The sequence below is a fragment of the Lepus europaeus genome, chromosome 18 (assembly GCF_033115175.1).
Source record: "Lepus europaeus isolate LE1 chromosome 18, mLepTim1.pri, whole genome shotgun sequence".
Lineage (NCBI taxonomy): Eukaryota > Metazoa > Chordata > Mammalia > Lagomorpha > Leporidae > Lepus > Lepus europaeus.
The window spans coordinates 46,029,843-46,044,111 of NC_084844.1; the positions used below are offsets into that span (position 1 = coordinate 46,029,843).

The 14,269-nt window shown below is 45.9% G+C and overlaps 1 protein-coding gene and 1 non-coding gene across 2 annotated transcripts in view; both read left to right on the forward strand.

The window, feature by feature from the left end:
* The window catches only part of VPS53 (VPS53 subunit of GARP complex), a 150,738-nt gene that overhangs the window by 10,150 nt on the left and 126,319 nt on the right, over positions 1 to 14,269 (forward strand). Inside the window, exons 3-4 of the mRNA XM_062215673.1 lie at positions 5,876 to 5,925; positions 8,643 to 8,709. Coding sequence (XP_062071657.1) covers positions 5,876 to 5,925; positions 8,643 to 8,709 — 117 coding nt within the window. The remainder of the gene's footprint in view (positions 1 to 5,875; positions 5,926 to 8,642; positions 8,710 to 14,269) is intronic.
* Positions 6,213 to 6,340, forward strand: LOC133747391 (small nucleolar RNA SNORA31). Its single transcript, XR_009864345.1, has one exon. It is a non-coding gene; the product is annotated as a small nucleolar RNA SNORA31 (small nucleolar RNA).

Sequence of the window (14,269 nt, forward strand, 5' to 3'; positions counted from 1 at the left end):
CTGTGCTCTGGGACAAAGCCCGTCCTTTCAGAGGCCGCGCCCCAGGGTTCCCTTTGAAGATCATGCTGTGCCTCATGTGGCCGGGAGGATTAAGGGACACAACTTCTGTGTAGTGTCTAGCACAGTGCTGTGTGGGAGAACTACACTAGATGTTAGCAACTTTCCTTGTTGCTTCCCCAGTAGAAAATCTGGGACATAAAGGGAAATCTGTTCCCTCCCCGCCCCCCACCATCTGCCAGTCAGTCAGTCAGTCAGTCAAGGATTGTGACTTTAGGATGTTTCTTTCTGTTCTCTGAATAACTATCTTCACAGAGTGCTTGCTGCTTTGAGACTTTTCCGCTTGTAGTGCGGCATCCCGGCAGTCTTCCTCGTCAGTTGGTAGCCTCCCTGACCGCTGCCTCTACTGGTGGCCTAGAGGCCTGTTGAATAAACAAGGCCCAATCTGTTAACTGTTGATTGGCATTTAGTTCATTTCCAGATTTTTGCTCTTTTAAGTACAGTTAAACATCTGATTACATGCATATTTTTAATTACTCTTCTTAGAAAAATGGTCAAAACTTAAGCAAGACTTGAATATCTAAGGATTATTAAATTTAAGAAATGGTTTCTGTGGAATGACCTCCAGATTATATTGTCAAGTGAAAAAAGCACGGTGCAGACCACTCCTGGATGCTCTTTTCTTTTTCTTTTTTTTAAGATTTATTTATTTATTTGAACAGCAGAGTTACAGAGAGGCAGAGGCAGAGAGAGAGAGAGAGAGAGGTGTTTTTATCCACTGGTTCAATCCCCTGATGGCCATGACGGCTGGAGCTGCACCAATCCGAAACCAGGAGCCAGCAGCCTCCTCCGGGTCTCCAACATGGGTGCAGGGGCCCCAACACTTGGGCCATCCTCTATTGCCCTCAAAGGCCATAGCAGAGAGCAGGATCAGAATTTGAACAGCTGGGACTTGAACTGGTGTGCATATGGGATGCTGGCACCACAGGCAGTGGCCTTATCTACTACGCCACAGCGCCGGCCCCCTGGATGTGCTTTTAGCACATAGTCTGTCTCCCAGAAGGTGGGAAGCAGTTGGCGCAGAGCCATTGCGTCAGAGAGAGGACCCAAGGGCACAGGCAGGACAGATGAGTGGAAGCCTTGCTTTTCCCTCCATACTCTGTTCACTCTCTAAGGTTTTTGGTCATATACAGTCTTACCGATTTTATAGAGGTTACAAATTTTTGGGCCGGTGCCGTGGCTCACTTGGCTAATCCTCTGCCTGCGGCACTGGAATCCCATATGGGCCCCGGGTACTAGCCCTGGTTGCTCCTCTTCCAGTCCAGCTCTCTGCTGTGGCCTGAGAAGGTAGTGGAGGATGGCCCAAGTGTTTGGGCCCTGCACCCGCATGGGAGACCAAGAGGAAGCACTTGGCTCCAGGCTTCGGATCAGCGTAGCTCCCTCCGGCTGTAGCGGCCATTTGCAGGGTGAACCAACGGAAGGAAGACCTTTCTCTCTGTCTCTCCCTCTCATTGTCTGTAACTCTACCTGTAAAATAAATAAATAAATAAATCTTTTAAAAATTTTATAAAATTTGTAAATAAAATTATATATAATTGTATAAATTGTATAATTTTTATAGAATTCCCCATTTTCAGGTAAGTTTTTAGAACAATACAGAGAACTCATGATTAATGTTCACTCATGATTTTCCAAGTGTTAATGTTTAAAGAAAAATCTATCTGAGAGACACGTGAGGGGAGAGAGCACATGTGCTCTCATCCACTGGTTCACTCCCCAGACACTGAAATGACCCAGTCCAGGGCTGGGAGGTCAAAGCCAAGTTGGAAACTTAATCCAAGTCTCCCTCTTGGGTGGCAGGAACCCAATTACTTGAGCCCTACCTGCTGTCTCTGTTGGCAGGAAGCTGGAGACAGGAGCTAGAGTTGGGTATCACGCCAATATGGAATGTAGGCATCCCAGCTGGCAACCTAACTTTTGGGCCAGATGCCCTCCCTTCCACCCTAACATTTTAACATCTTTAAAATAGATGTTTTTAAAATAGCTATTTTTTAAAAAATAGAATGAGTTCCAGTAGAGTTAGAAATTGTGATGCACACTTTTCATATGAGGAAACAAACTCAGGTTCAACAGCTTGCCCCCAGCAAGTTAGTCGCGTCAGAGTTAGGCCAAAGCCCAGGTCCTGTGACACCTTCACTGCTGTTAACATGGCCATGACTTTTGTTACACTCAGTTCAGTTTTGAAGTGACAGACTTGACAGAATTAGATTGACGTAACTTCTCTTTGGGGAAATCATTGTTGCTTCAGGCTATTCTTGGATTTCTGAAAATCCTGGAGAACCATTGGCTTGGTCGGAGTGGAGGGGAGACTGAGCGGCCGAGACTGACTTCTCGTACACTCGTGGCCTGCTTCTCTTACCAAACCTGCTCCTTGAGGGCGCCTGGCCCCCTCCGTAGCCAGAGTGAATTTATAAGCACACTTCTAATACCATCCCCAATTCTTTCTGAGATAAAATAGCTGTTGGGAGAGAAGAAAAGAGGTTTTATAAGATTCTGTTTTGAAAACTTGAGTTAAAATGATGCTGTAAAATTGTACCTCCTCTCCTCCACTAAGGGGCAGCATTTCCTCACATTTTCTCAGGACGTAGGCCCGAAATGGTCTTTTAATGGCTTTGTTGTTATCTTTTAAAAATTTTTAATTACAATAGCAGTGCATAGTCTATGTGGAATAATTAGAAAATACTGATAGGCAAAGAAGAAGAAAAGTTTGAAATTCCTCCTTTTCATGGAGTAAAACTAGTAATACAGATTTCATAGATTACAGCTACTAGTGTAGATTACAGCTACTATGAGAGTACTTCAGAAGTTCATGGAGAGGGGCCGGTGCTGTGGCATAGTAGGCTAAACCTCTGCCTGCAGTGCTGGCGTATCGTATGGATGCCGATTCGTGTCCTGGCTGCTCTTCTGCTCCAGCTCACTGCTTGTAGCTTGGAAAAGCAGTAGAAGATGGCCCAAGTCCTTGGGCCCCTGCACCCACATAGGAGACCAGGAAGAAGCTCCTGGCTTCTGACTTTGGATCGGCCCAGCTCTGGGCATTGTGGCCATTTGGGGAGTAAACCAGTGGATGTCTGTAACTCTACCTTTCAAATAAACAAACAATAAAATCTTTTTTTAAAAATGAAATAAAAATTCTCGGAGAAATGAAATTAATAGATAAGTTCATTTTAGCATGGATGTTTCACCTTGTGGTTGGTTAAGATACTTTGACCCATAATAGAATGCCTAAGTTTGATACCTTGCTCCACTCCTGACTCCAGCTTCCTGTTAATGCAAACCCTGGGAGGCAGTGGTGATGGCTCAAGTGATTGGATCCTTGCTACCACCTTGGGAGACTTGAACTGAATTATTGGTTCCTCTGCTTTGGCCTCAGCTAGGGTCCACTGTGGGCATTTTGGAAGTAAACCAGCAGATTGGCATTCTCTATCTTTATTTCTCTTTGCCTTTCAAATAAAAAAGATATGATTTTGCCACACAATTTTTTTAAAAAATTTATTTATTTGACAGAGAGAGACAGAGAGAAAGGTCTTCCTTCAGTTGGTTCACCCCCCAAATGGCCACTATGGCCCGTGCTGCGCCAATCCTAAGCTAGGAGCCAGATGCTTCTTCCTGGTCTCCCATGCGGGTGCAGGGGCCCAAGCACTTGGGCCATCCTCCACTGCCTTCCCGGGCCACAGCAGAGAGCTGGACTGGAAGAGGAGCAACTGGGACTAGAACCCGGTGCCCATATGGGATGCCAGCACCACAGGCGGAGGATTAACCAAGTGAGCCATGGCGCCGGGCCCAACCACAAAATTTTTCATCTTTTTTTTTTTTGACATGCAGAGTGGACAGTGAGAGAGAGACAGAGAGAAAGGTCTTCCTTTGCCGTTGGTTCACCCTCCAATGGCCGCCACGGCTGGCGTGCTGCGGCCAGCACACTGCACTGATCCGAAGGCAAGAGCCAGGTGCTTCTCCTGGTCTCCCATGGGGTGCAGGGCCCAAGCACTTGGGCCATCCTCCACTGCCTTCCCGAGCTGTAGCAGAGAGCTGGCCTGGAAGAGGGGCAACCGGGACAGGATCCGGTGCCCCGCTGGGGACTAGAACCCGGTGTGCTGGTGCTGCAAGGTGGAGGATTAGCCTGTTGAGCCACGGCGCCGGCCCATCATGGTTTTTTAATAGGTATTTTTTCACTAACTTTTTGAATTACCCTTGTATGCTTGTGTATCCATCCAGGCTGTTTTTTCTCATGGATTTATATCCTGGAAAAAAAATAAATTTATTGGGATGGGCATTTGGCCCAGCAGAACCCATCAGAGTACCTGGGTTCAGTTCCTGACCCTAACTTGCTGCTACAGCAGACCCTGGGAGGTAACAGGTGATGTTTCAAATAGCTTCCTGCCACCATGTGGGTTACTGGTCCCTGCCATCAGGTACCTTCCCTCAGGCCCTGGTGCCTCTGGGCATACTAGAAGCCAGCCACCGTATAGGCTCACCGTCCCCTTCCCTCTCCTCTCTCTGTCTCTACCTCTTAAATAAATAAATATTTTGAAACAAATGAATAAGTATATTTATTGATCAAAGTATAACAATACAGAGGCATGTACAATCATTAGTGTAAAACTGTGAATTTTCACAAAAATTAACACCACCAGATCAAGAAATAAAACATTAGTAAGACATCTTCAAAAGGTCTTTCTTGCCTCTCTCACAAAGAGAACCACTACCCAGGCCTCTAACAAGAGAATAGTTCACCTGGTTTTTGTTTTTGTTTTTTTGACAGGCAGAGTGGATAGTGAGAGAGAGAGAGACAGAGAGAAAGGTCTTCCTTTGCTGTTGGTTCATCCTCCAATGGCCGCCGCGGCCGGCGCACCGCGCTGATCCGAAGCCAGGAGCCAGGTGCTTCTCCTGGTCTCCCATGTGGGTGCAGGGCCCAAGCACTTGGGCCATCCTCCACTGCACTCCCGGGCCGTAGCAGAGAGCTGGCCTGGAAGAGGGGCAACCGGGACAGAATCCGGTGCCCTGACCGGGACTAGAACCCGATGTGCCAGCGCCGCAAGGCAGAGGATTAGCCTAGTGAGCCACGGCGCCGGCCTCACCTGGTTTTTGAACTACATAAGTAAAATCATATAAGATATACCCTTTTTTCTGACTATTTTTTTTTCATGCAACATTGTTATAGTGTTTTTTAAGATTTATTTTCATTTATTTGAAAGGCAGAATTGGAGAGAGGGAGAGAGAGAGAGAAGGAGATCTTCTATCCACTGGTTCACTCCCCATCTTGGGTCATCATTCACTGCTTTCCCAGGTGCATTAGCAGGGAACTGGTTCCAAAGTAGAGCAGCCAGGACTCGAACTGGAGCTTATATGGGATGCCAGTGTTATAGGTAGTGGATTAATCTACTGTGCCACAATACCAGCTCCTTATCATTGTTTATGTATTCGCTGTGAATATTGTATGGATCTGTCACAATCTTGTATACCCCAGAGTCAGCAAACTTAAAGGTTCAGATAATAAAAAAAATTTAGGCTTTATGGGCAATACCATGATATCAACACTACTTAACTCTGCTATTGTAGCTCAAAAGCAACCATCAACAGTATGTACGTGAGTGGGCATGGCTATATTCCAATAAAACTTTATTTATAAAGAATGAGTACTGGACTAGATTTGGCAGTAGTTGCCAACTACTGCTTTCCCCTTTTTTAAAAAAGTCAAAATCATATCATGTAATACAGTTTTTTGAGATTTTGTAAATAGCCTGTATGGCTTGTCATTTCTCTGTGAAAGAGGAGTTCCAGGAGGTGAAGTAACAGCTGGGCATTTTCTTCTTTATCGTAGTCTCTGGCAAACATAGATGAAGTCGTGAACAAAATTAGACTGAAAATCAGGTAAGTAATACCATGTGAATTTTAATTAATGAAAAGTATTGTTAACTTAGTTTATCACATTGTAAATCACACTTTATTTTTTAGAGAACACAGGAATCTCAAGTTTGCTGCAAATGGTAACTTTTTAGAAATAATTTTTTTATCTGAGTTGCCATATGAGCCTTGTGGTAAGGAACTTGATTCTTTGACCAATCTGCAATTTGTAGAAAGGGAAAGACACCGTAACAGACAGTCTGTCCAAAATAGCTAGCTATAGAAGGGAGCAGAAGCTTTGTAAACTATTTTCTCTGCATCCACTGATAGATAGACTTTGAACAACTTACTGTTGTTCTTTTGGTTTGTACTGGGATGTGAAAGAAAAATCCCTGCCCTTTCTGTCTTTGTGGCAGCCCAGATTGAACTGGGGAATATATTTGTTAAAAATTATTTTTGGGCCGGCGCTGTGGCTTAACAGGCTAATCCTCCGCCTTGCAGTGCCGGCACACCGGGTTCTAGTCCCGGTTGGGACACCGGGTTCTAGTCCCGGTTGGGGCGCCGGATTCTATCCTGGTTGCCCCTCTTCCAGGCCAGCTCTCTGCTATGGCCCCGGAAGGCAGTGGAGGATGGCCCAAGTGCTTGGGCCCTGCGCCCGCATGGGATACCAGAAGGAAGCACCTGGCTCCTGCCTTCGGATCAGCGAGATGGGTCAGCCGCAGCAGCCATTGGAGGGTGAACCAACGGCAAAGGAAAACCTTTCTCTCTGTCTCTCTCTCTCTCACTATCCACTCTGCCTGTCAAAAAAAAAAAAAAAAAAAGATTTTTGATTGGGGCCGGCGCTGTGGCGCAGTGGGTTAATGCCCTGGCCTGAAGCGCCGGTATCTCATATGGGTGCTGGTTCTAGTCCTGGCTGCTCCTCTTCTGATACAGCTCTCTGCTATGGCCTGGGATAGAAGTAGAAGATGGCCCAAATCCTTGGGCCCTTGCACCCGCGTGGGAGACCTGGAGGAAGCTCCTGGCTCCTGGCTTTGGATCAGCTCAGCTCTGACCATTGTGGCCATCTGGGGAGTGAACCAATGGAAGGAAGACTTTCTCTCCTCTCTCTGTCTCTCTCTGTCTCTTTCTCTCTCTCTCTGCCTCTCCTCTCTCTGTGTAACTCTGACTTTCAAATAAATAAAATAAATCTTTAAAAAATGATTTTTTATTTCCCCCAGGACTATTATTATTATTATTTATTTATTTATTTATTTTGGTATTCTCAAGGTTTAGGAGGAGATGGACTCACACAGGTATTGCTTGCTTCCATCGCAGCTGAGTGTCAGGTCTGCCGTTGGTTTGGGTTGTGGTCCAGTATTAAACACTGTGACTAGTGCAGGGTGCCATTGTCCAGGTTGGTCATCAGGTGTCCTTCTTGCCCAATAGCTGGTTTGTCCATATCTGGATTTCCAGTTTTGACACATGATTGGGTACAAAATATCCTTACTATAGAAATAGGTTGGTGTCATTATTTAAAATATAGTTTTGAGGGATTTTTGATTGTTTTTAAAACTTTTGATGAGGAAAAACATTCATTTTGAATCCAAGAACTGAATTTTTTTTTCCACACATCTTTGTATCTTTCAGTGAATAGCTCTGCTATATGAACACGATGTTCCATTGGTGCCTTAGGGCGCACAAAGAAGCTTCCTTATTGTGTAGTGGACCTTAGTTGGAACAATTCCAGTAGGGACCACTAACGTGTTCAGGGTTTGGACAGAAATGGAACTTCCCTGATGATCCAAAAAACTACTTCCGAGCTTATTATTTTCCACTCTTTTTTATAAATATTTTATTTATTTATTCGAAAGTCAGAGATTTAAACAGAGAGAAGGGAAGCAGAGAGGGGGGTGGTCTTCCATCCGATGGTTCACGCCCCAATTGGCTGCAACGGCTGGAACTGTGCTGATCCGAAGCCAGGAGCCAGGAGCCTCTTTCGGGTCTCCCACGTGGGTGCAGGGGCCCAAAGACCAGGGCCATCTTCCACTGCTTTCCCAGGCCACAGCAGAGAGCTGGATCAGAAGAGGAACAGCTGGGACTAGAACCGGCGCCCATATGGGATGCCGGCACCTCAGGCCAGAGTGTTAACCTGCTGCGCCACTGCGCCGGCCCCATCCACTCTTTCTTTCATACCTTCAGTGGATTCATCAAATGAATAGTGGGATTTACTGATGTAAATTGAGCCATGAGGGAAGAGGATCTGGAAGCCATGGATCTGTTTCATCCCCAGAGTGTATGGTCAGGGTCCTGAGGGTGAAGCACTGACTACATACATCATCCTGGCCCCTCATCTGTGTTAAGGTCACTGAGGAAGTTACTGAGGAAGGCATTTTGTGTGGGATAATTTGAATTCTCTGTTCTGTACCCCTAAAGTTTCTACAACTTTGTCATTCCTGATTTACTCCATGAAAAGCACTAAAAGTTTTCCTTTTGGACTGCTGAATATTATGTGAAACTAAGCTTTTTTTTGTTTTGTTTTGTTTTACTAAGCACTTTTTTTTAAAACAAAGACAACTCATTCTGGGCTTGGTTCCTGGCACTACTGTTGCTGCCTCGTGTGGTCTAAGGCCCCATTCTTATGTCATTCACATTTTGTTTGGTTTTCTGGAGAAGTAGATTCTATCTAAAGAGGTTACTGGATAAGTTACTAACTTTGTAGAATAAATAGTATTTGAATGATTTGTATCCTTCAACTCTTTTGCTAGGAGACTGGATGACAACATTCGAACTGTTGTAAGAGGTCAGACAAACGTGGGGCAAGATGGGAGGCAGGTAAGTAGCTGGCTCCTCCGTGTTAAGTTACACTCCTCTGAATTCCTCAACACTGGCAACCCAGTGACCATCACGCAACGCAACGACCATCACGTTGATATGCATTCTTACAGAGTGCTTTCTTACCGATCTGTCACAATTACAGTGAAAAACGTGCATGACTGACTTCCCTAGAGCCAGGGTAGGCTGTCGATACCAGCCATGAGCTGTCACTCAGTGACCCAGGATCACATGGGAGCTCAGCTCACCCAGGGCCAGGGACATGCAGACCGAAATGAGAGAACTGACGTTTTCCTTGTTTTTCTCCTTAGCGTCAGGCATCTCCTGTGCCCTCCTTTCTGTGGCTAAATAAGGTTGCTGCTTTTGTCTGTCAGCTAAGTTGTTAGGGTTTGACTTTCCTTTTGTTGCGCAAAAGCTAGTAACCTGAGAAAGCGGCAGCTCCTCTTACTGCCTTTGTCGGCAAACAGGTACTGTAGGTTCCTTTCAGAGGTTTGCAGTTCTTTTTGGATCTAGCTAAGAAGGGCTGTTGGAAAGGAATGAAGAGGAAAAGAGCGTGTGGGAAGGAGCTGTTTTTCAGCGATGGGGGCCATCTGTTGTCTATTAACCATTCTCCTTTGCATTTAGATTCTGTTCTTCTGTCGAGGCATCGTATTTCAGGAGTTGCTATCATAACAGAAATGCTGAGCATGCCTTTTTCAGTCTTCCTTTCCGTTTTCTGTCCTAATTCAGTTAGGTCAGGAGTGTGACATTGTAGCAGCTTCATTTCTATTATCTGTCCTCTTTGAAATTTTTTATTATAGCTAATTTCTAAAAATGTTCATTATGCCTCCAGATCTGGAGTGGAGAAAAGGGTGCCATCCTACACAGAACTCTCTGATCCTCAATATTCCTGTTCCTACTGCTAGAGGCCCACAGGGATATGAGCTTCTTTCTTTTACATTTTCAGTTTTTTTGTTTGTTTGTTTTTTAAGATTTATTTATTTGAAAGTCAGAATTAGAGAGAGGGAGAGACAGAGAGAGAGAGATCTTCCATCCACTGGTTCACTCCCTGAATGGCCATAATGGCAAGGTCTGGGCCAGGGCAAAGCCAGAAGGCAGGAGCATCATCTGGGTCTCCCACATGGGTTCAGGGGCCTAAGCACTTGGACCATCTTCCACTGCTTTTTTCAGGTGCATTAGCAGGGAGCTGGATTGGAAGTAGGGTAGCCACGACTTGAACCGGCACCCATATGTGATGCCAAGGCTACAGACAGCGGCTTAACCTGCTACGCCAGCCCCTACATTTTTTTTTTTTTGACAGGTAGAGTTATAGACAGTGAGAGAGACAAAGAGAAAGGTCTTCCTTCTGTTGGTTCACTCCCCAAATGGCTGCTATGGCTGGCGCTGCGCTGATCCAAAGCCAGGAGCCAGGTGCTTCTTCCCGGTCTCCCATGCAGGTGCAGGGGCCCAAGCACCCGGGCCATCCTCCACTGCCCTCCCAGGCCACAGCAGAGAGCTGGACTGGAAGAGGAGCAACCAGGACTAGAACCCAGTGGCCATATGGGATGCCAGCACCGCAGGCGGAGGATTAACCAAGTGAGTCACGGCACCGGCCTCCCTACATTTTCAGTTTTATCCATCTCCTTACTTTTTCCTGAATTTTACCACTACCTTTGTTTTCCCTTTGAAAATTGACCTATTTGTAAGTCATCTGCTTTCTTCCTTGTTGTCGTCATCAGTATTTCTTTATAGATGTATTAGGTCCCTGAAACTGGTCCTATGGCCTGGTCTCTTGTATGGTGCCTGGTTCTTAGTCTGTTGGCGTACTCCCATGAAGCACTGGCAGATGAGGCCCATGTAAATGGGGCCCTTGGAAGTCATGAAGACGAACAGAGTGGGAGTTTGGCCTCGCTGTTAAGCCGCCAGTTAGGATGTCTCTGTCCCTAGTGAGAATACCTGGGTTCACATCCCAGCCCCAGTTCCTGATGCCAGCTTCTTGATAATGCACATATTGGGAGACTGTGGTGATGGCTCAACTAATTGGGTTCCTGCTGCCCACTTGGGAGATCTGGATTTAGTTCCTGGCTCTCAGCTTGGTCCCTTGGATGTTGTAGGCGTTTAGGGATCGAATTAACAGATGAAAACTTTCTCTAGCTGTCTCTCACTCTTTCAGCCTCTCAAATAAATTAATTAAAACAAAACAAAACAAAACAGAGTAGCCTACAAACGTTTGAGCTCCATTTTACTGATTAACTTTCCTAATAGATGTTTGTCCATGTCCTCTGCCTCTTCAGAAACTCTGCTGACTCCCGACTAATAAAGGAAATCCAAGCTCTTTCTTACTATTCAGATTCATTCTCCATTCCAATTTTGTCTCCTGTTGGGTTCTACCCAGCTGAAGTCATTGTGCTAAACAAGTATGCCCTGTGCTTCCTGGATCTGTGCTATATATTCTTCTTTCTGCCTGAAATACTTTTTGTCCTCTTTATTTCTTCCAGTAGCTACATTTCGAAATCTCATCCGTTTTAGGGCCACCTCAAATACAGCTTCTTTTATGGTTCTTTCTGTGTACCTCATGTGCATATGCCAAAGGAGTCAGAATTTTAGAACCGTGTATGACTTGGAGCTCATCTGGTTCACATCCCCTCGTCTTACAGAGGAGCAGATGGGTCCCAGTGTTGCTCAGTCAGATGTGTCTTGTCTCTGCCCCAAACCCCACAGCCCAAAGCTTGTACTTTTCCTTTGCTTCTGTGGTCTTCCTGGGCTCACTAATGAACACATCTTGTCCTCTTGACTAGTTTATAAACTCCTTCACGGTAAGAACTGTGTCTTTCTCATTTTTCCATGTCAGTACATGAGAGTACATGCAACTCAACTGTATCGAATATTTGATGTGTATAAGATTATTTATTGGCCGGCGCCGTAGCTCAACAGGCTAATCCTCCGCCTTGCGGCGCCGGCACACCGGGTTCTAGTCCCGGTCGGGGCACCGATCCTGTCCCGGTTGCCCCGCTTCCAGGCCAGCTCTCTGCTGTGGCTAGGGAGTGCAGTGGAGGATGGCCCAAGTCCTTGGGTCCTGCACCCCATGGGAGACCAGGAGAAGCACCTGGCTCCTGCCATCGGAACAGCGCGTTGCGCCGGCCGCAGCGCGCTACCGCGGCGGCCATTGGAGGGTGAACCAACGGCAAAAGGAAGACCTTTCTCTCTGTCTCTCTCTCACTGTCCACTCTGCCTGTCAAAAAAAAAAAAAAAAAAAAAAAGATTATTTATTAATTGCAAACAAATGTCCTTTACAATCAGATCAGTGTGTAAGTTCCTTTCAATTGGTTAAAACTCGATTTGTGAATGAATAGTCCCACCTTACTGCTGTTTAGCATAATAGCATAACTGTTTTGAGCGGCTCTTCAGAAACCTTAAAATACTTTAAAAAGTCTCAGGTATTTAAAATTTCAAGAATGTGAAATTACAAGCGAATGATTCGTGGGGACTTTTCCTTGGGTCATGTTCTATGGATATATATCTTTTCGTTCTTCATGGTTAATCTGTGGGTCACAAAGTGGCAGCACTGCAGAGTCAGGCCCAAAACTAGACAGGCTGCAGGAATGTGGGCATCCCCCACCTTCACGTATTAATAGGTTACAGGTTGGTGCAGCAGAGTGGGTCATATTTCAGAGAGCAAGACCACATTTTCAAGAATGTTTAGATAGCATTTCAATCTGTGATGGAATTTTGTATTCGTCTCCTTAGAATCCAGACAGAAAGGAAACCCAGAAGAAATAATTGCTTTTCCTGTCATCCCCTCCATCTGTCTTTTCCAACAGTTTGTAATGCAAGCTGAAGTGGCTCCCCCCCCCCACTTCCAGGGAGCTTTTGGGTCCTGTCCTTGTCAACTCTGAGGGATGAAAGCTTTACTCTCCAGCCCTGGCTGGCTGGTGGTTTGCTGAAGGGAGTCTATTTGACTGGCACAGACTTGGGAGAATTATGGATGTTCCAAAATATTGCGTTTTATAGGTCAAGAGGCCCCATGTTTCCCTCTTCCTTGGAACACAGGGAAAGTTTTCTTTCAGAACTTGTTCCTGAGCTTCTGAGGAGCACTCAGGAGGAGACTGGCGATGTGGACAGAGGGAAGCTTTCCTTTCGTGAGTTTAATCTCAGTCATGTTCAACCCAAACAGGTGTGCTTTTCAATCTGCATAGTTGAGAGGAAAGTTTTTTTTTTTTTTAATTAAGGATTTATTTATTTATTTGAAAGTCAAAGTTTCACAGAGAGAGAGGAGAGGCAGAGGGAGAGAGAGGTCTTCCATCTGCTGGTTCACTCCCTAAATGGCTGCAACCGCCGAAGCTGTTCCTCCGGGTCTCCCACGCGGGTGCAGGGGCCCAAGCACTTGGGCCATCTTCCACTGCTTTCCTAGGCCATAGCGGAGAGGTGGAATGTAACGGAGCAGCCGGGGTCTTGAACCAGTGCACATATGGGGTGCCAGCAACAAAAAGTGGTGGCTTTACGTGCTACATCACAGCACTGGCCCCAAGAGGAAAGTTTTTACTCCACATTCAGTGTATCTTAAGAGACATTTTTAGCAGAAAAATTCCTGTTGGAAAGTGGTGTTTCTGACTCAAAATTATTTGGGGGACAGAGAATGAGTCTAAGTTGAAGACATAGTAAAGCTGTTTCTTGAAATTTCTGAGAGACTAGATGCTGGCTTAGTGCTCTGTGGGACATTTTGGAGAGTCTGGAATTGTTGGCCACCTCCTGGGTGGGCCAGCTTGAATTGTTCTAGACTGAGGCCCTTCCCACCAGGTTGTGATGCTCTTGCAAAGTCAGTGGGCACTGAGTCCTCCCCATGTTTATCTGTTGAAGTCATCCGTCAAAACTTTTAATTAAATGCCCACTTTTTTGAAACTTTGTAGATGAATTTAGTTTAACAAGTGCATCATCTGATAGGGGACAAAATTATGCAGCTTCCAGTGAATTAAAATGGACAGATTGAAGAAAGGTAGAAAGAGGAAAACAGGGGAGCAAGTTAGAGGAAGAAAATACTGACACGTGGGCTGGCGCCGTGGCTCAATAGCCTAATCCTCCGCCTGCAGCGCTGGCACCCCGGGTTCTAGTCCCGGTCAGGGTGCCGGATTCTGTCCCAGTTGCCCCTCTTCCAGCCCAGCTCTCTGCTGTGGCCCGGGAGTGCAGTGGAGGATGGCCCAAGTCCTTGGGCCCTGCACCCCATGGGAGACCAGGAGAAGCACCTGGCTCCTGGCTTCGGATCAGCGCGGTGCGCCGGCCGCAGCAGCCATTGGAGGGTGAACCAACGGCAAAAGGAAGACCTTTCTCTCTGTCTCTCTTTCATTGTCCACTCTGTCAAAAAAAAAAAAAAAAGAAAAGAAAAGAAAATACTGACATGTGAATTTTTGAGGGTGACCAAACCTTGACCAATTCCCAGTTAAGTCACTGAATCACCAAAAGAAGGTTGGCCGTTGGGTTTCTGTCTCTTAGGTGGAACCTGGCTGCAGTGTAGCTATTTTTTTGATCAGAGCAAGATGAAAGTTTGGGAGAAGAAGAGAATTACTGTTGCCCTTTCCAGCTCTGC